At 44.2% G+C, this 20,974-nt stretch overlaps 1 protein-coding gene across 1 annotated transcript; it reads right to left on the reverse strand.

Moving 5' to 3' along the window:
- Positions 1 to 7,504: 7,504 nt before the first annotated feature.
- Positions 7,505 to 16,385, reverse strand: LOC143162866 (alpha-1-antiproteinase 2-like). Its single transcript, XM_076343435.1, has 5 exons — positions 16,360 to 16,385; positions 11,187 to 11,852; positions 9,918 to 10,188; positions 8,378 to 8,525; positions 7,505 to 7,753 (listed from the first exon to the last, which is right to left on the reverse strand). Exons 2-5 carry the CDS (start codon positions 11,833 to 11,835, stop codon positions 7,559 to 7,561), a joined length of 1,263 nt encoding a protein of 420 aa, XP_076199550.1. The 5' UTR covers positions 11,836 to 11,852; positions 16,360 to 16,385; the 3' UTR covers positions 7,505 to 7,558.
- Between the last annotated feature and the right edge of the window lie 4,589 nt (positions 16,386 to 20,974).

Consider the following 20,974-nt stretch of genomic DNA (forward strand, 5'->3'; position numbering starts at 1 on the left):
AAAAGATGAGTGTGTGTGTGTGTGCGCACCTGTGCACGTGCATGCATATTTGTGTGTGAATGCATCTGTAGGAAAGAAATACAATGAACATACTGAACATAGCTAAATGCCAGGACATCAAGCAAACAGGCGCAAACAGGTGCAGAGCTGGCAGGACCTGGGCTGTGTCCCTTTGCCCGTCAGGTTTTGCTCAGGAATGGTTGCAAGTTGCAGTCAACCTGCGAGCAGATCTGGGGGAGGAAGCTGAGAAGAAAGCATGCCTTGGTGGAGCACACTCCACCCAGGGAGGCCCTGCTGGCATGTAAAGCAGCACCAGCACTGCTCAGTGGTGGAGGGGAGCAGGCAGGAGGGAGCAGAGTCCTAAAAACCACTGTTCCTTCTGTATCTCAACAGTGATGCATTTGAGCTGGGAAGAAACCGCTGTTGTAAAGTGCTGTCATCACAGTCTCCCGGTAATCTCAAAAATGTCCAGATTTTGTGCTACCTTGTTGTACGGTCTTGGTCACTTCTCCATCTGCATGGGGTGTGGGGCTCACCTCTTCTTGAAGCACTTAACGAGCCATTGAGATATGCCCTGTGTTGGTAAATGCAACCTGCATTGGTTACAATATGATATACATGGTAGGCAGAACTAAGCTGAAACAAAATATGCTGGCTGTCTTGAAGTGTGTATTTTTGATTCTGCAATGATATGGTGATCCCAGTTGTCATATCCTAAAAAAGTGGGTTTTGCTCATATCAGGTTAAAGGGGACATTTGGAAGTTGGTATTTCTTCTGCAGGGGAGATTGTGCCTCCGAATGTGACAGCAAACACACTTATACTCCTGACTTCAGGCTTCCCGCTTCATGGAAGTCTCTGCTTTCCCCTGCCGTCCCCATCTGTGCTACCCAGGGGAGGACAACATGGGCAGGGGCACGGGGTGGATGACACTGGGGCTCTTGCATCACGGTCAGTGGCTCTCTGCTTGGTACTGAGGCTGGGAGCCACAACCCCGTGGCTCCTTCTATCCGAGCTCCTATTTATCCTTGGCCTCCACTGTAGGGATACCCCCGGTTTCTTGACCCAAGTGGCCTCGCACGTAGCCAGGCTCGGCCCCAGCACCACCAGTCCTGGTGCCATGGGCAGAAGCAGACCGAGCTAACCTGCCTTGCTAACCAAGAAGGCTGAGCTTTTCCGCAGCCGCCAGATTAAACACGCCCTTTGTCTCTGGAACCTTGCATTTGTATTTCACTAAAGTCTAGAATCGTTAGAAAGTTTTTCTTCTGTGACTAGAGGAAGCCAACTTCATGAAGACAAATGCATACAAGACCTGCCTGTTTGGGAAGACTGCTGAGTCAGCCAGGGTTCCCTGACTGATGCCAGTGGGCTATGTGGGATGGCATCACCCTCGCTGCCCAGCGTGACAGGCTGAGCTCATTTCCACTGCAAAGCCACTCCAGAAGTGTATCTTTTCCCCACTACTGTCTGAGGAACTCAGGATATATTTTGAGAATATATGGAAAATAAATCCCTCTAGTGTATATTGCTAAAGCTTTTGTTAAAAGTTTTGGATGTTATACAAGTATTAAGTCATGCTAGACTTTTACCTGTGGCCAAACGTTATGTTAGTTAAACAGTTATCTCACTCACTTTGAAGCCAGCTATTTCAACACACTAGGTAGTCTAATAATCTCTCAGCTGCATCATTTAGCAGGCAAATAGCTTCTCTGTTTTTTACACAGAGAACATAGCCAACCCAGGGATATAAAAGAATGGATAGAACTAGATCAAACTGTAACACAAGTACTTCAAATTCATATCTTCAGATTGCCTGGAGAGCAATCACAAACACAACCAGATTCTCACACTGGTCTCCTACAACCAGTGACCTGCACAACCACATTCACACCTGGCCTGCAACAAGCTGTCCTTAAAAATGCTGGCTGTCATCAATGCCCCAACAGCAACAAGACCGTGTGTTTCAACGTCAGTTTTGGTTAGAGGCTGGGCACTCTGGGAGCGGTGATTTTGACATACGTGAAAGAGCACACAGGGGTTTTGCCACAGCAACTTCTGTGTAGCTGTCACAGAAGGACAGTTGCCGTCATTTACAGCTGGGAAGATTTGTTTTTAAAGAGTTTTTCCATGTATGAAGAAAGCAACCTGCTAGAGTTTTTAGCTGTGATTTCACCTCCTCTTGGTGAGCTGCTGTCCCATGCCAGTGAGTAGAGGCATGCTGATGCCTTCCACTAATCTGTAGCTGACTGGCTCAGTTACTGAAGATAAGACAGAATAAATAATGATGAAATCTTATTTCTTATGGCTATCCAGGAAAAAAAAAAACAAGCTGCTTTTGGTCAAGTTGCTAAATATCTAGTGACTGAATAACAGAGTATCAGTATATCAGATAAGATAAGGAGGCAAGGAAAAAGGAGTTGTACTGATGCCTGTTGTACTGCCTTCCTCAGTTTCCAGACTAACAAGGCAGTTCGAAATACTGTCCATGGAACAGGTCTCCTCTGACCACCTCAAGAGCGTGGAGGGGAGCCTGTTAGCCCCAGAGTGGTGGGGATTTTGGTGCTGCAGCCTCGGTGCACCCTGGGGCTGCTCACCTTCTGTGTTCCCCTTTTGCCAAAGAGACGAGTTGGACAGGTCTGTTGTCACTGATACATCACTGCATGTGGTATGTCAGCCCTTCAGGTGTCGCTTGGCAGAGGGAAGAGAAGCTGTAGACAGTCATGGGGTAGTGGGTGCTGGTGCCTCTGTGTTGAAAGCTCCCTTTTTTCCCAGCCCTGGGGTCTTGCTTGGTATCTTGGACAACCTGCAGTAATTACAATGACAGAGAGCAAGTGAGATATTAGTCATGCTTGTTCACATCTGTGGCCTGCAACAGCCCCCACCTTGAGTCTCTGCCAGGGGAGCGCTATGTTTTCTGGCAGCACTGTCTCTTCTCAAAAGGCCAGGGCTCTGGCCATGCTCCTCCTCCAGATCCACTCATCTCAGAGGTTACCTTGCGCTATATGGGGTATTTTCATATTGCATATAGGAAGCAAGAAAACAATAGGGCTGTTCTGTCCTCTGGCTCTACCCAGGTGTGCAGGGGACTCACTTGCTGATATTACCAATTTTTTTGCATCCAAGTAACAGAGTAGGTGGCTTGAATTCCCACCAATTTCTTATACTCAAAATCCTGTTACGGTGAAAAAACCCCCATGCCTTGTATGCAAAGATGAGAATTTATCAGTAGTGCATTTAAAATTATAACAGTCTTACCCAAGAATTATTAGTCTGGTTACAATACTAAGACTTACAGTTCAGATTATGTATCGTTAAAATTAATTTACACAAACTTTTTAGTATCTTCCCCATTCTCTGGTGTTACGCTCACCCTTTCTCTGCCCCACTGGTTCCTCAGGTCAATGGCTTCAGCCCTAAGGGAAGGGAACGGCAGGATGGCCACATCCTGCATCTTTGCTGGGAGGAGTACGAGGGTAGTGGGTGCAACCTCTGTGCTCTGGGGTCTGCTTGGGGTCATTTTGACATGTTTGCTCGTATGCTCTACCCTTTGCTCTTCCTTCATTGGTTCACAGGTCCACATTACACCTGAGTTTACTACCTGTGCTGTGTTTTACATACACTGGGTACTTAATCTCTGTTCCCCTAGTTATCCCCCAAACTGGTTTTACCCAGCTCCCAAGGCTGCAATCCTTTGATGACCAGTAACTGAGCACTGGTGAGCAGTTTATAGCCCTGAGGCCTCCAGTATCATCCTGTGCCTGTACTCTCAAGTTCCCTGCTATCACCCTGCCATGCCTGTACTCCTTCATTTTTCATTCTAGGGCCATAGACACTTCACTCTATGCAGAATAACTACTTATTCTTAATATCTCCTAGTTATAGAAATATCTATATTTGTAACAATATGTAAATGTTATACCATACAATCATATAAAGCTAAGGAAAAATTTAAACAAATTAGGTAATAGCACCTGATTGCTGGGTAATTACTGTTACAAACAAAGAAGCTAAAACAAAACCCCAGGCAGGCCAGGACAAGTCCAAGCAAAGCCTGACAAGTGCAAGAGACCCGAGGCCTGCGCTGTTAGTTTAACACAAAGCAGGGAGCTGTGTTACAAGCAACAACACTGCTGTATTTGCAAGGCTAAAGACTATGCTGACCCATGTCTTTCTTCATGCTGAACAAGAGCTACCAGATTACACCTGCCTGAAATGTAAATAGAGTTTCTCCCTTGACTCCTCTTTGTAGAGGGACTGAAGGACTTGGGGTGGGAAGTGAGGGGAATTTCAGTTCCCTTCCTCCAGGTACAGCCTTGGACGATCATGAGAAAAGAGCAAAATGTACCCCAAATGCCTCCTTCCAGAAACAGTGTGTGAGCCGGGGTGGCTGTTGCAGTCTTGGGACGTGGTACTTGGAGCACTTGGAGGCTGTCGGGCTACAGCTGACGGCATAGCCCTGGTGCAGTAAATGAAACGGGGCTTTCGGCTGGCCAGGGGAAAACCAGGTTGCCCAAACCTGAGATCACCACAGGTGCATCTGTGAGTCCCGTCCCCATGCTCATTAGCTGTCTCCGCTGTGTCAACGGCTAATGAACCTGCTGGTTAATTGCTCCCGAGATGCACCTCTGGCTCGTTTATATCTACACATTGCCCATAGCACTGAATAGGAATAGCTCAGTGGCCTGACGCCCTGCCTTTCTGCCCAGCCTTCCCTGCTCTGCCGTGAGTGCCCTTGGGGTGGTCTGCAGGAGGCAAGGACTTCCGTTGCCTCCCGCCCTCCATTTCTTGGAAGGAGGAGAGCAGGACCTGCTGGTGGAGTAGGCGCTACAGCCGAGCCAGCAGCGTCAACCTCCCACACGAACAAATGGCACCGGCGGGTGGGAGGGATAAAATGTTAGTCTGCAGGAGGGAAAGTGGGAGGCTGTGAAAAAGAGCTGATGCAGAGAGGAAACGCGAAGAGCGAGCGTAATAGGGAAAATCTGTTTGTTGTTGCTTGTGGCGACGAGAGCAGGATTAGGAGAGTAGGACTTGGTGGATGGGGGGGAGAGATGGGAACAGGCCACATAACAAATGGCACAGCGCAGCATGGATGTAGGCAGGGAGCGAGCTGTCTGCTGCTCTTTTGTGCTAAGTGTGGTGCCTGCCTCTTCTTCAACACTGTCTCAGGCAAATCTTGCAGTGGAAAATCACAGCACGATGTCAATACACCAGGAGCTATTGCCTGATGAAGCAAGTCTGGCAGACAGCTCCCGGACGCCGATCTTCGCACTGGCAGGAAATCCCCTGTGGGAATGGCAGACACCCATTGTCGCCACCGCTCTGTCTTCCCATGGCTCGCACGCAGGTACCACCTCGCCTGCTGTCCCTGCAACCTCCCCAACATGTTTTACAAACACAGAGAGATCATACAGGAGATGCAGCGAGAGGGGAAGCACAAGCTGTGGAGCGCCAGTTCTGTGCGGTAGCACATTTGCCTCTGCTCCTCCCTCCTACAGCCTTGTAGGCTCGTTTTCCTGGAATATGGGAGGAAAACAGAATTCCCACATCCTGCTTCTGAATGGGGCACGTGTCTGTGAGACCACCAAGATACTGAGGATAGGAAAGAAAGGAGTCTTCTTCCCAAACTATGGATTAACAGCCTGCAAAAGCTGATGTAGTTGATGTGAGGGATTCTCTTGATCTTCAGATCTCTCCCAGAACCACATGGGGACAACCTTCCTCCCAGTATGCTGTATTTCTATGTATATGTCTCCATCCACTCCAAAATGGTTTACAAGGGAGCGAGCAATATTTAGTCTTGCAGCTGCCACAGGTAACTGCATCTGGGACCTCTGTTTCTTCCACATTTCTTGATGTAAACTGAGGATCACTCTACTAAAATCAATCGTATCAGTTTTTCAACTGGTGCAAATTGGTGTGACTCTAGGGAAGTCAATATATAGCTAAGGATCTCACCTCTTTGAGCTCTCTCATCCCTAAAGGTTTTACTGCTGCTTTGCTGGATGCCCGTTTGTTAACAGCAGTTAACAGTAGGAGTGATAACGGCTAAGAGTGACCCTATCAATGCTGCACTGTGCAGTCATATTTCAGGAAGACAAGAAACTTGTACCGTCAGATAGGGTGTCTTATGAATTATTGCTGTGTGGACGTCAGGCCACAAAGCTACCCAAACAGATGGAGGTGAATGCAGGAAGGAGCCAGGAAGATGATGTAGCGCACATGCATCTTTTTCACTGGGAGTCCTGCCATCGATGCTTGTGAGTTGTCCATACACTTGTCTATACAGAGACTGTGTCTGTTTAGTCAAAAAACACCGTGAAGCACCATGTATGGGAGTTAACAGGAGCTTTTTACTAGGAACACAGAGCAGAAAGGAGGCTTTCCTTTTGACTGTGAAAGGAGAGACAGTGCTTTGCACCAGACTGGTAAAATCACACTTGCTCTTAATTTCACAGGGGGCACACAAGACCTTGCTGAGGCTGTGTTAGCTTCCCAAGCTATTTGACTGCTCCCGACATGATTCCTGATGCCATGACACCATTCCAAAAAACACAACTGTAGGGAAGAAAGGGGCAACTGTACTCTTTCTGGTACCTGTTGCCAAGGCAGGTCTGTTGAAAGCGGTTACCAGCCAGCCCTCAAGCTGCCCTATGTCCTACCTGGGTGCCTGCTACCATCCCCTGGGTCAGACGATCTACTTATTGGGTGCTCCCTACCTACTTTGTTGGCTGTAAAAGGACGGCACTTGAAATATCTACAATTTTCTAGACCCTCATTATATGTTTTCCACAAGTCTCAGCTGACAGTATGTTTGTGTAATTGCCATCCAAACACCTCACCTGCCCATCCAGCTACATCCTCCTTCTGACCACTGATGGATACATGTGTGAGAAGTCAGCTACGTGCACGGGCTAAGTCTGTCGAATTGGCAATACGTGGTTGAAAGTCTTCAGGTTCAAGAGCAGATTTGATCTTCCTGCTCTGTTTTGAGCTGCAAGAAACTCAGGAAGATTTGCTGCTAGATTAATGCTAAAAATGATAAAAGGTTTCTGGTGGAGAAAGGAGATTTTTTTCTCTGTTGAAGACAGCTTTTCACATTCTGTCTCCATTAGAAACTTCAGTCTCCCGTGACCCTGCATTGTTGATCCAACTCTTCCTATCTCTTGTTTACTTACTTATGGTAAATTACAATCACTTTTGCTTTGTTTGCAAGAGTATTAATCATTTTATCTGCTATTCTGGCTGACAACCACCTATTAAGCAGGAGTCTTCCATTGTAACACAAATGTCTCTCTCTGAATGCTGGCAAATCTTAGGTCTTTCCTTGGCTTTCAGTCAAGTAAAAAAGGCATTCTTTGCTAGCTGAATTTAAAACATTTTCCTTGCTTCCTCTTAAGGAAGTGTCATGGTCAATACCAATAGTTTTTGATAATGGCATAGAATGACAACTCTTGCTAAAAAGGAACCATATACTAAGCTGGTACAAATGGAAATAAATCATGTCATGCAGTTTCACGTCTTCTTTAATCAGTAATAGCAAGCAGAATCCATATGTCACTTCAGCTAGTAATAGTTGGGTTAACTATTTTTCCTATGAAGAGTGTACTGTTTGTATCTCTATCAAAAATCAGCATGAGGAAGGGATGGTTGAATTCAATGGTTGGAGGAAGAGACTCTGTCATTATTTCAGCAGCAGTTGCTGCTGCTGCCTCAGTACCTCTCTCATCAACATCCAGAGCAGCCTTATGAACAACCTAGGAAGAAAGAAAACAAACAGTCATTCTGGGCAGACAACGGCCACCTGAGAGATGAATCAGATCCTTTTTAAAGCAGCCCTGCTTTGGAGGATCCACTGAGAAGTGAGTAGGAGCAGCAGAGATGTGAGCTATGTTGTTGTAGATGTGGCTGTTTTAAACAAGGACCAGGACAGAGCTACAGAAATCTCCTCAAAAAAAAAAGTCCCAGACTATTTTCCCTCTGTCCCAAAGATCGGATGAAGGATGGAGGCTCCGCTTGTAAGAGCTTGTCTGCACCTCTGCAACTGAGTCTCCAGGGTGGGAGGACAGGCTGTGGTGTGCCTGCCACATTAGCGGCTCCCCTCAAGGAGCCAGGGGTTGATGTTCCTCTCATGTTCCAGATACCCCCCCAAGAGCTCTCGGACGATACCAGTCTTGGAAAAAACAGATGTGCAGCAAACTAATCTGATCTCCACTGTAAACTCCTCTTGTAAGTTTGCAGGCTGAGGCCAGGGTGAGCCCAGCTGCAGGCAAGCTGGGAAGCTGTGAGCTGTATTTAGCTGGTGTTTCTGGATGCTACCACAGAGTGGTTTTCCTGCATGTTCGTGAAAGAAAGGAAAGGGCTGACAGCCACAGACTTACTTTAGAAACCTTCAGCTCTGGGGTGCCAGTGATGCCAGAGAGATCTGCCTGGTCAGTGAACACATCCACAATTCCCATCTTGCTAAGAGTGTTCGTTATTTCATAGCTCCCGGAAATAGAAAATTTGGGGAAGTAGAGGCTCATCAGGCTGTTAGGTAAAAGAGAAACACAGAAGGTGGTGAGAAGGATCTTTCACCAAGGTAAATGATGGTGGGAAAGCTGTGTAATTCCCATGAGTGTCAAACCCCAAGGGGCTGGACCACCCCTGAGTGTACAACGAGCACTAATTCAATTGTTGGTGGTTCTCATGGTGACACATGCACTATCATTCGTAATAATAATAACAATAATAATAATGGCAATTATTATTATATTATATTACCCTTTAGGTAGCTCAAGTCTATGCTGTCTCACCAAGAGATAACTTGGGTTGAACAGCAAAATGGACGGGATCCAAACCCCACTGCTGTAGTCTTTATGTAATACTGCCCAGTGCACTAGAAGATGATGGGACCAAGTCTATTAGCACTGGCATCAACATAATAGTAGAACTGAAATTGCCATTTGGTTTTCACAGCCTCTCCCATTAAGAACTTATTCCTATGTTGATCTTGAAGGAACTTGCGCCAAGAATTCATTTAGATAAGGATTTTCCTCATTTTACAGCTGAGAATTATACATTTTTATTTTTCATATTTGAGATATCACGTTATTAGCTCATATCCAATTTGCTATCCATTATGTTTTTATTAACTGTGCTGGCATTTCTATAATGATGCACCAAGAATCATGGGTGTGAACTGCACAGCCTTATTAGTTGTGAATCAGGGCAGAGCTTGGTAAATTAGGCACGTATTAACTTGATATTACTCATCTACCGGTGCTAAGATTGCTTCCCTCCCAGACAAACAAGGTTGTAAAACGTGTTAGCTGATGTTAGTGTCAATGGTAGGAGCTAACAGAACCTCATTAGATTTTTATAGTTTCAAAAACAAAATGCCAGAAAGTCAGGACACCCACAATTAATCACTAGCCTGTTCTAACAACCACTGTGTGTTGCAATGGTTCTTGTAAGGAAGCTATTTGTGTAGGACATATTATGTATGTATGCATTACTACAAACTTTAAGTTATGGTTTATTTAAGGTTTAGACACATGTCTGAGTCACAGTGTGTCAGTGACATATGAGAGGTAAAACACATTAGCTGAAACCTCAGTATAGGAGATTTGCCTTAGAATTGCCACCTTCCCACTCAGTCAATGGATTGTTTTAGAAATGCCAATCTAGGCTTGTTATTTGGGACTCCTGGGAGCCCATCAGGATGGTCTCCGCTCTGGTGGGGGGAGCAGCAAGTCACTCAGGCATCAAGAGAATAGTTAAATACCAACCAGCTGCAAGATTTTTACAGCTAGGGCACACAAGTGAAAAATAACCCACTCAGTTCCCAGAATCAGCAAGTTCATAGTGTTTGCATCCCCCCCCCAAAAAAAAAAAGACTATAAATCTAGGTGTCACTGCAGCTGACTGGCAGAAGATTACCTCTGGAAGAGATGGTCTGACCATTCCTGGATGGTTTCCTTGACCAGAGTTTGCTCTAACTGCTTCATTTTCCCTTTTGCTGGCAGAACCAGAAATGCAGTAGCACTCCCATTATAATGAAGCCGTACCACGGTGCATGACAGCTCCTCATCAAAATAGAAGTCGAATCTGCCTGTCTGGTGCATCATGGGGACTTTCACAGTAGTTTCAGCATCCACAAAGAACTCCCTTTCTTCGGTATGCTCTGGTTTAAAAGGCTTTTCCCAGTTGCCTGATACAGAGAAGGAGAATGCAACTGAATATCCCATGTCCCATCCCATCATAAATTGAATTTTATATAACTAGTAATAATATTCACCCATTCCTCCATTTGTTAAATTCAGAATGTTCAAACATAATATTTTAAAATGTGTATCACAGTAAGGCAAGAATCTTTTACGTGGTCAAAAGAGTGCATTAGATTCCAATTTCACTTTATTTTTCAGACGCCAGTAATGAACTAGTTAGACATTTTCTTTGTACCTACCATTACTTTTCTGTTCAGGTGATCTAAGTGGCCTTTCTGTAAGTTGCCATTTAAGGGCTTATCTGACATCATCTGTGTGCTCATATACTGTATGCATTTCATTTCTATTTACTTTAATCATAAGCCTGAATTTGTAGATAAAATTAATGTAGGATCTCATATCTGAGTGCTGTTGTGTCAGGCTTAAGAGCACATCATCTAACCCCCATCAGAAATGTACCATGTTTCCACTTTGTTCCTTAAAATGTCCTCCCCTCTTCATCACTAGCTTCTTCATATATAAATGTGTTAGTGTGTATACATAAAGGATTCTGATAGGAAAAAAAATGGAGTATGTAGTAAATTAGGCTATTGAATCATAAATACTTTAAAAGAGAGTCATTAAAAGGATTAGGTCATGCATGCTTCTCAGCGCCTTCAATGAAAATTAGAACAACGTGGGGCAATTGGAGTTACAGGTAAAACCACAAAAGTGAGCTCAGGCTGCATGGGAGACTGCGGCTTGGAGCAGAGCTCCTGTGGCTGCCACAGACAGAACCAAGCCTGTGTGGTCCCCAGCTGCCTCCCCGTGCCAAGCAGGATCCTGCCACCTCTCCACCATACCTCCAGTATGCCATCAGGGGCTCTTCTGGCCCAGCAAAGAGCATTTGACATTTCCCCCAGAGCAATTTCCAGATGAGGTAGCTGACATTAGATCAGTTGATAGGAATGAATAACGTGAATGTGAATCCTAGAGGACCTACCTTTAAAGAAAACAAAGCTAGCCAGAAGCATTACAGTCTGTGGATTCATGTCCTTGACCAAATTAGTAATTTTCCCATGTGTTTTCCTCTCTATATAATCATTGATCTGCTTCTCAGCCTTTGTGGGATTGTTAAAGTCAGTGGTAAAAGCCTCCAGCTGATATAGAGCTTTGGCGTCATCTAAAAACTTTTTTAGAGGTTTCAGCTTCTCTGTTAGAAAGATGGCATTCCCCATGTTGAGCTGGACCCCGCTCTCAGGATGGCTCAGCATGTGGACAAGGTTGTGGAAGCCTTCATGTATCTCTTTCTCCTGAATCTCTGTAAGGTTGAAGGTGAGTCCTTCCAGGATTTGAGTCTGAGTGGTTGATCTAGCCCCTAGGGCCAGCATCGCAAATGCAGTGGAGATGCTTACAGGAGAGAAGAAAATGTTCTTATTAGGTGCCTCCAGTGTAACCTCTTTAAAAAATTGAAATGCAAAGTCAGCATTGTTTGGCACTAGTTTGAGGCAAGCGATTGCTTCACCTCTGTGATGCATGTGGTATTTAGGTTCATTTGGATCATGTCCATTGTGGTGGTTGGGTGGGAGTTGACCATGGGCAACAGCATGAAGCCCAGCCAGTAGCAAACTTATGTAGAATGTGGTCTTCATCTTCTTGTATTACAATCCTATGGAAAAAAGGAGAAGCTATTACTAAAGTAAGTAAATTAATTAAGTAGAAATAGTTATTCTGTCACTCCCACTGAATAAGAAATCTTATGTCTTTCTTTTGTCCTCAGTTTCCATGTTCTCCAACTCTTGCCAGATTGTTTTTATTTTCCCAGGCCTCCTGGCAAGCCTCCGCCAACACTTTCTGCCACCCTCACCCTAAATACCTGCAATGACAAAATTCAACATTGATTAGCTGAATACACAGCACCCTCAACAGGCCAGAGAATGGAGCATATCCCATCAGAAAACACACCACGGCTAATCACTGGAGAGCTGTGATACCACTGGGCTTTTGACACTAATGGTCTAAGATAATTCCTGGAAAGCGCATCACAGAGGAAGTCTGGATGTTTTGTGAGTAAAGGAAGAAAGAGGAAATTCATGCAAGTGGGCAGCAATCAATAGCTACATACAAACAGAATTTGAGCAAACAGGCATGAAGGAGATCTTTAAATAAACTTTTGGTCAGATTGATAAGGCACCCTATGTCAAGAAAGGAAAAATGGCGGCAGCTGTTTTTCAGTAGCAAACTGAATATAAAGCCCTATGTCTCTAAGGAATAGGTGCTCTTTCTTTCTGAATAAAAATGATGTAATGCTTTCAATAAGAACCTGAAATAATGTTTTCTCTTAATAGACAAACTAAACCATTGGAGTGGGTTCATTTTCAGCACAGCAGGAGTCAATGTTATTAACTAAAACAAGGCCTTATTTTTGTCAGATGCTCTGCTGGTCAAAGGGCAATACATTTATCTTAACCTGTTACACTTGGCTGTGGTATCTACGTTCCTTTGCAGAGCTGATACTCTGCACTGTATAAACTCTTACAAAGGGACCTTGGAAATGTGGATGTGAATGTCCCAGTGGGCCTCATGTCTGAGGAGGAATCTAGGGCAAAGAAACAGTGAGAGAGTTGCAAAGGATTTGGGGAGATAATGAGCCAGATTTGCTAAAACTTGTACAAGGAGAGGCATATTAAACCGATTGCACCTTTCTGTCCTGGCATGATTCAACTTGAGACACTGTCGTCAGAAAGTGCTATGCTAACGGTCCTGCTTTCTCCATAACATCAGAGGGAGCAATTTGTCTTAGTAGTTGAATATCCAGTTACAGTTAGACCTGCATAAGAATGACAAAACATTTTTGAGCTATAATCAAATATTCAAACATTTACATGTTTGATATAAGTATTTCTAAAAAGCAGGCCTGTTTGCAATAACACCTACTGTGTTATTGACAAATGGAAGAACCGTAAGGGTTCTTGGTAACTACATATTCAATTACTGTGCACAGTAGCTTTAAATTATAGTTTGGCCTCCTCCTCTGATTTTGACATTGAAGTGATACTTCTCAATATATCTAGCTTCTTGTAACTCAGCATAAGAGCTCCAGTTCTGAATATTTAAAATGAGCTATCAGTGAGCCAATGTATTAGTCAGACTTTGAAAAGAAATCAACTCCCAAACAAAAGCATCAGAGCTAAGCCTAATCTATTTCCACATATCCAGCAGGCCAATTCAGAAGCTGCCTCTGGATAAATTATTCACTGTGAACTATTTACTCAGCTGCAGTCATGATTTATTAAGAATAACATGAATACCAAAGAATGAAACATTTCATTTTAAACATAAGTCACCACCTGTTCTCTATCTCATCACATTTAATATTTATTACAAAACTCAGCAGATAGATGGACTTTTCTATATACACATTGAAGTGTCAATTTCTATTTATTTGGAATGCAAAGTAGACATGGAATTTAACTGGCCTGGTCTCAAAATTATGGCTAATGCATATAGCATGGTTTTGCTGTAAGGGTTCTGTAAAATATTGGTTACAGTTTTCTGAAGGTTTCTTTCCTATCCTGATATTTTTGCTTTATGTAGTTATGACATGTTTGCATTTTGTGGTTAATTTATGTACTTTCATGGAATTAATTTCATTTTATTACAGCTCTGAATTCACAGATAATTAAATACAATCTGAATCTGAATCACCCATCTGTTACTTAGTACTGGCCAATCACAAACAGTAAAGACTCATGAGTTAGCCCTCACAAAAATCTTGATAATGGTTGATTTTAAAATCATAAGATTATAAAAGACTCAGAAGCTGCAGTTTGTAGAGGTCTTTTTTGTTGCTTAAGCCTTGAAGATACAAGTGGCCGCTTCTCTTAGGCCCTTCTTTGAAATGTTAAGGTACTTTTATAATAGACTTTGCATCATGTAAGCCTTTAGAATATGATTGGGAATTGTTAATTCATACTTGATATTTACTATTCCATTTGATATTATTGTGGCTTCTAGGTTAGCAAGTGATCAGCCAGTGATAAACTGACAACAGAGACTCTTTCAGTATGAAGCAGAAGGTGCAGATTCTCATACAGTCTTAATGACTGAGGGATTTTTCCTACCAAGCACACTTGCTAACAATTTATTAAAAAGCAAAAAGCTGAGAACCTGTGCTAAAAAGCCTTTAGGGAATTAGCCCCCTGTCTGAAGGGACTAATTTTGCAGGAAGCTTCCTATCTTAAGACTTTACTCATATAATCTCCAGAAAAACAGTTTGTCCATAAACATGGGAGTAGAAGTGAAAAGCTCTTCAATTTTAATTCCAAACCTACACTGAGTTGTTGAATAGCCTGGAAGGAAACCCGTTTACCTCTCTGCCTCTTTTCTTCTCTTTGGCTATGTTACGCAATTACAATATATTTGTGGTATTCAAGAAAAGGTTGCTTTCATGAAGAGCTTTCAATCAAACCAGACAACGGCACAAGAGCATGCCAACACCTGGAGGACAGTGTTCCTTTAAGCAATTTATCTGTAATAGATTTGGTGATAACACTTGTTGAATATATTACCTCTTCCCTATCAATCTTCCCTACCATGCAACCTAGAATGGCAGTACTTATTTTGAACAGTATCCTAGAAAGCAAATGGAGAAAACTGGAATTAGCTGAAGTTACCCCAGAATAATTCCACCAGAAGACCTGGAAGTGAGCTGGACTAAGTTTTCGGACTGACAGAACTTGCTTCTTTGTGGATATAGCTAATTTGTCCACTTTAGGGCTGATTTTTATCTCTGTGATTTGGAAAGACAATTCTGAAGACAATTTTCTGCCTTTAGAGTCCCATGTAATAGTCCAAGAGATGAATATTCATCTCATGCTACTCCCATGAAGGGTCCTCACCAATAATCTCATTGCAATGAAAATTTCCAGTGCTCAAAAACATATGCAGGCACGAAATAGAAAAGCTGTTTGCTCACCAGATGGTGCTGCTTCCCTCCTGATTGGTTCTAAATGAGGAAATCTGAGAAATGTTTCCTGAAAGCTGCACTGTGAGGGCACCAGGCACATCAAGACATGGCCCCACCACCACCAGTGGTGTCTGCTGAACTAATCTCAGCTACTCAGGGCCATATTGAAAAAAAATCACCCAAGCACACAAGAAAGTCACAAAAGAAAGACTTGACTAGTCACACCTATGTGTGAGAAAGCGACTTCAGAAGCCTACTGTCCAGGACCGCCTACTCACAGGAGCACCACAAACTCACATGTGCTTTCCTGGCTGGCCTGAATGCTCTCTGCATACCTCATTGTATGTGCCTGGACACGCTCAGGGGCTTTTCCAGACTGATCAGCTAGACATTTACTTCTCTTGTGATTCAGAGTTTTGATGCCTCTGTGCCTGAGGCCCCGAGAAGATTGCAAGCACAAGCCAAGGGCATTGGATTCTGCAGAGAATCCAACCACTGTGAGTACTTCATTAAAAGTAATTCCTTTTGCAGCAGAAACATGGAAGCCAAGTTTACACCATCCTTTAGAAATGTATGTGACTGTTCACACAGCTGTTCCCAGTGTCATCTGTCTTCTGGAAGACAGCTTAACATTGGAGAGCTCACCCGGGAAGCGCGCCCTCCAAGAGTGGCATCACCCACTTCTAGGCCTCCTTTTACCTGGAAACAGGTGAACATGAGCTCTCACTCTTCTACCAGGCCACCATCAGTATTTGCTGTTGAACCTGAGTTACTGCACATACTCAGGGATGAAGCATCACTGAGGCCAGAGGGTAAAAAAGAAGATAAAAAAGAACCAGTGCAGTGGTTAGGGCAGTCAGGTGGGACAGAGATTTTCTTCTCTCTGCAAAGCAGCAGCAGTCCCAAGAACAGATCAGACCAGGTTCCCAGTTTCTACTTTCCCGTGTGCACCTGACCACTGCCCAGTCTCTGGCTCCATGAACATGTTGGCCTCACTGTGATCTTAGCTCCCCTGAGCATGCCTAAATTGTGATGCCTATGTCCTTTATATCCAGCTGACCCAATAAAAGCCTCTTTATCACTGGAACAATTGCTAAGACAGATTTCAATATAAGATACAACCCTAGGAAAGACTTAAAATCAATTGCATGCAACAAGAGGATACACTTTTGAAGTCTCTCTAGGAAACGCAAAAACCACTACTTACGGCAGCTTCCAAGGATCCTGCTGTCTTCACTAGGACTACCCTGCGGCTCCCTCTCTTATTTATACTGTTAAATAGCATTATGAAAGCAAAGCGTCCTCTAGAAAACATTAACCAGGGCAGACAAGTGTTATTACTTTAGGAATGGTGCAGAGTAAACAGTGAAGACAATTTTTTGGGGGAGGCACCTGATTTTTGCTGTATATGCATGGCCGAACCCTACCTTTGCTTACAACAGTCATAAGAGTCCTCCTGCATTTCTGCAGATCATCCTGCTGGGAATCCAGCCCCTCACTCTAGCAAATACTTCACATGCATCATTAACTTCTGTAAACTGCATGAATTCATACAGTAGGAGTACTGAAATGAGTAAAATTAAACACATATATAATACTAGACAAGAGCCTAAGGAAAAGACAGCTTGGACGCATGCTGCAGCCAGATCTCATCTTAGTATTTTGCACAGAGATATTTTGCTTCCTCTACACCAGACTTTTAATAGCTTTTATTTAGCATATTTGTTTTAAATGATCCACTATTTCTTAATTATCTACTTTGCCATTAATAAGGGCCAATTTTTGGGGACATCACTAGTAAACTTAAAATTAAAGCAGTGGCTGAGGGTTGCTATAGGGATGGCAACATGATGGCAGAGATGGGCACTCAGGAACCCATGGTACCCAGCACACCCCAGCTGTATTGGTGTCACCCAGTACCTCATGCAGCAATGGATTGAAGGACAAACTGTTGCTCTGTGCTCCATGAATGTAGGCTGGCACAAGGTGCAGGCACTGCCGAAATACAGGCAAGAAAGTGTCAGGCTGGTACACCAGAGCATGCTTTCACACAGAGGTGGACCCATGTGGTCGGGCCACCTGTGTTTTACATGATCCTCCCTTAAAGACAAACTCCATGCAGGAGGCTGTGCTCCTGCAGCCTCCATGGAGGGACAACCTCAGGGGCTGTGCTAATGTGGGTATAACTGAGGGACTGGAAAAAGCCTACAGGTCAGTGCCCAGCTGAACACTTTCCACCCAGGAGGAGCATCCCCTTGGGAAGTAGGGGACTGCAGGAGAAAAGGTGCTATACTTCATAGAATCATAGGATCATAGAATCGTTTAGGTTGGAAAAGACCTTTAAGACCATCAAGGCCAAACATTAACCTAACACTGCCAAGTCCACCACTAAACAATGTCCCTAAGTGCCTCATCTACACGTCTTTTGAATACCTCCAGGGATGGTGACTCAACCACTTCCCTGGGCAGCCTGTTCCAATGCTTGACAACCCTTTCTGTGGAGAAATTTTTCATACTATCCAGTCTAAACCTCCCCTGGTGCAACTTGAGGCCATTTCCTCTCGTCCTACTGCTTGTTACTTGGGAGAACAGACCGACACCCAACTCGCTACAACCTCCTTTCAGGTAGTTGTAGAGAGCGATGAGGTCTCCCCTCAGCCTCCTTTTCTCCAGACTAAACAACCCCAGTTCCCTCAGCTGCTCCTCATAAGACTTGTGCTCTAGATCCTTCACCAGCTTTGTTGTCCTTCTTTGGACGCGCTCCAGAACCTCAATGTCTTTCTTGTAGTGAAAATGTCTTTTCTTGTAGTGTTCTTTAAGGGAAGAGTCTTTCAGAAAGAAAAACTTTACAATAACGGGATAACTGTTTTGGTGGGCTTTTCCTCTGGGCCATTCCTCAGGGGTTAGGAGCAAATGGTAGCATTTATTTTCCTCTGTTTTCCACCATGTATCCTTGCACATGTGAAACTACCAGTAGGTGCAGCATCAAGGGTTCCATGCACACAGGGCTGTTGGAACTGCTGCAAATCCTTTCTTTCCTGGCTTCTCCTCTCTTTCTCCTCTGCAGGTGCCTTTCACCCGTGCAAAGGTAAGCAGAGCAGTTCAGTATGAGTTTTGATCGAGGCTGCTAGAATATGTGTTTGAATTGTTTACCAGCTGGTAAAATAGCAGCTGGGCACATGCAGCCTGTTTCTCTTTAAAGTAACAAATGAAAACAGCCTCTGAAGTTACAGAGCCTTACCTAGAACATGTGCAGACTGAAGATGAATAATACGTGCACCAAGAGACAAATGAGAACACAATTAAAGAAAAAAAGTGCAGCTATGAGTAAAGTTACTGAGAAAAGTGAAGAAAAAAACAATTGACTTAACATGACTTTGTTTAAGAGCAGTTTAGTCTTGCAATTGAAAGTGCTCTTTACCTGCTGATGTTTCTATGGGAGTGCAAGAGGGAAAATGAATGTAATAAAACCTAATCCATATCAATCTCCAATGTTATATGCAATGTGATACCCAATTCCTTTTCCCTCATGTATACAACAGTTTCATCCAATCATGTAAATTATCCTGAAATTTGCAGAGACTCTGTTTCAATATTTGGTAGCAGAATATGTTGCATATGAACTTGCAGCTCTGTTTTCGTGCAGGCAGCGGGCTTATGTAGCCACTTCTCTGACATTTTGAAAGACAGCTCGTTAGCAACAATGCTGTTAGGAATCCTTCTACTTGTTCCTCTAGGTCTGGAACATTAGGTGTCTTATTACTTTGAACCCCAAGTTACTTCAGGTTTTTTTAAATTATTATTAATATTGCAAGATCTTAATAATACTATTTCATTTTCAGTAAATTGGCAACATTAACAAGAGTCACCCAGCATGAATTCCCTTGGAAACAGGCTGGCTGTAGTCCAAAAACAATTAATTATTTAAATTAGACGAACTATATGCTTGCTTCCCTGGCAGAGAAACACTTTCATCTTTTCTAAATATTTAACTAATTACCCTGAAAGCCATTTTAAAACACGATGCGTTGTTGTTGTTCTGATGATGCCCTCTGGAGTACAGAGAGCACATGAGTCCCTCCTATGATAGTGCTGAGATTAAATGTCAGCATGGAGCTGGTGAAGGCTGTATCTTTCTCTCCGCTGCCAGGCTATGTTTAATTTGTGGAGCTCTGTTTCTCGCTGTGTTTCAAGGGGAAATGCACTCGTGGTTACATAAACAGTTCAGCACTGACCTGCTGGAACAAGTTACCCACAGCGCCAATACAGATCAGGTACAACTGTGTCAAGTGTCTGCTCCAGTCCTTCCAAGTGAAGATATGACAGATCTTCACCTTTAAGTTGCTTCTTCCTTGATTTCATGCTATACACTGGTGTTGCCCCCTGCCAGCCCCTCACAGTAGGTCCAGGCTCACTCCAAGGGGGAGTGTCTTGCTTAGATGTTAATTCCAGCCCTGCTAAGGGAACGCACATGTAGCACTGTCCCTTGAGCCACCGCAGTGAGTCCCTACCCTTGCTTTCACTCTAGCATCACTTTCTTTCTGCAATGCAGTAAAGACCCTCCAGGTCCCAAGGAGACTGTTACTTTCCATCACTTCAGAAATTTGGCTTTGAGTCCGCTTCCTCCTCATCTCAGGCTGTGGTTTCACAATTGCTTTAACCTGACCAAAGTGAAGGGTGCTGCTGCCAGAGGTGTTGCATCTTCCTGCGTCCCTCCCATCTCCCCAGGATGGTCAGGAGGCTGGAGCCGAGGACAACTGGGAAGAGGCTGGGAGACCTGGGTTTGTTCAGCCTGGAGAAAAGAAGGCGAAGGGGGAGGCTGTACCTGCTGTCCTCCCCTACGTAATGGGCTACATTAGAGACAAGATGGAGCCAGAGGTGCACAGTGGCAGTGTGCATGGCAGGGGACGCAAGCTGCAGCAAGGTAAGTGCAAATGAGATATAAAGAAAGTAATGTTCGCAGGAAGGTGAAACACAAGGGCAGGTCACCCCATGAGGCTGTGAAATTGCTGTCCTTGGAGGCATCCAAAACCTGGCTGGACGTGGCCCTGAGCAACCTGAGCTAGATTCCAGGCTGGTGCTGCTGTGAGCAGGTGGTGGGATTGGATGACCTCCAGAGGTGCCTTACAACCAAAATTATTCTACTTTTCTAATAAAAATGATTGTGAAACCATGCTCTCAGGAGTCCCTGTCTCCACTCGCACTGCAGGTTTGCACCTCACCCTGCAGAGAAACCTCCCTCTGCTTTTCACCACATGACTCCAGAGGCTTTTCCCTGAAACACTCAGCCCCCCCCGGAAGGTGTCATCTCCCTCGTCCTCTGGCATGCCCCAGCAGAGCCAGCACAAGGCAAACAGACAACCTCTCTCCCGGCTCTGCCAGAGCGCAGCACACAATATGCACACTGGGAACAAACAAATCTGGTGGACCATCTGCCATGCTCCCAGCACGCCGCAGCCGCAGCAGGTGGCACACACCCCTCCATGATGCTGCCTGGGCTCAGGCTTGCAGCACTGCACAGGACTCTGCTTTTCTCCTTGGAGACTTCAAAAGTTTCCAGCACTGATCATGATCTCAGTAGGGATCCATGTAGCTGCCTTGATTTCTCTAGATTTGCCTGTAATTAAGACCTGCTAATGATATGCTTTTTAAAAGCCTACGTAGGGGGGAGAAGGAAAATGGTGAACCTTGGAACAGGCAAACTTGAATGGCTATTTCAACATTAGAAGTAAGTTGCTGCCAAAGAAACACTTGATACTGTCGTTTTCCTTCACATATCTCCATGATGATGGTAATTTTTCAGATGTGTCTTTAGTGGGGCA

This window comes from Aptenodytes patagonicus, chromosome 7 (genome assembly GCF_965638725.1).
Source record: "Aptenodytes patagonicus chromosome 7, bAptPat1.pri.cur, whole genome shotgun sequence".
Taxonomy (NCBI): Eukaryota; Metazoa; Chordata; class Aves; order Sphenisciformes; family Spheniscidae; genus Aptenodytes; species Aptenodytes patagonicus.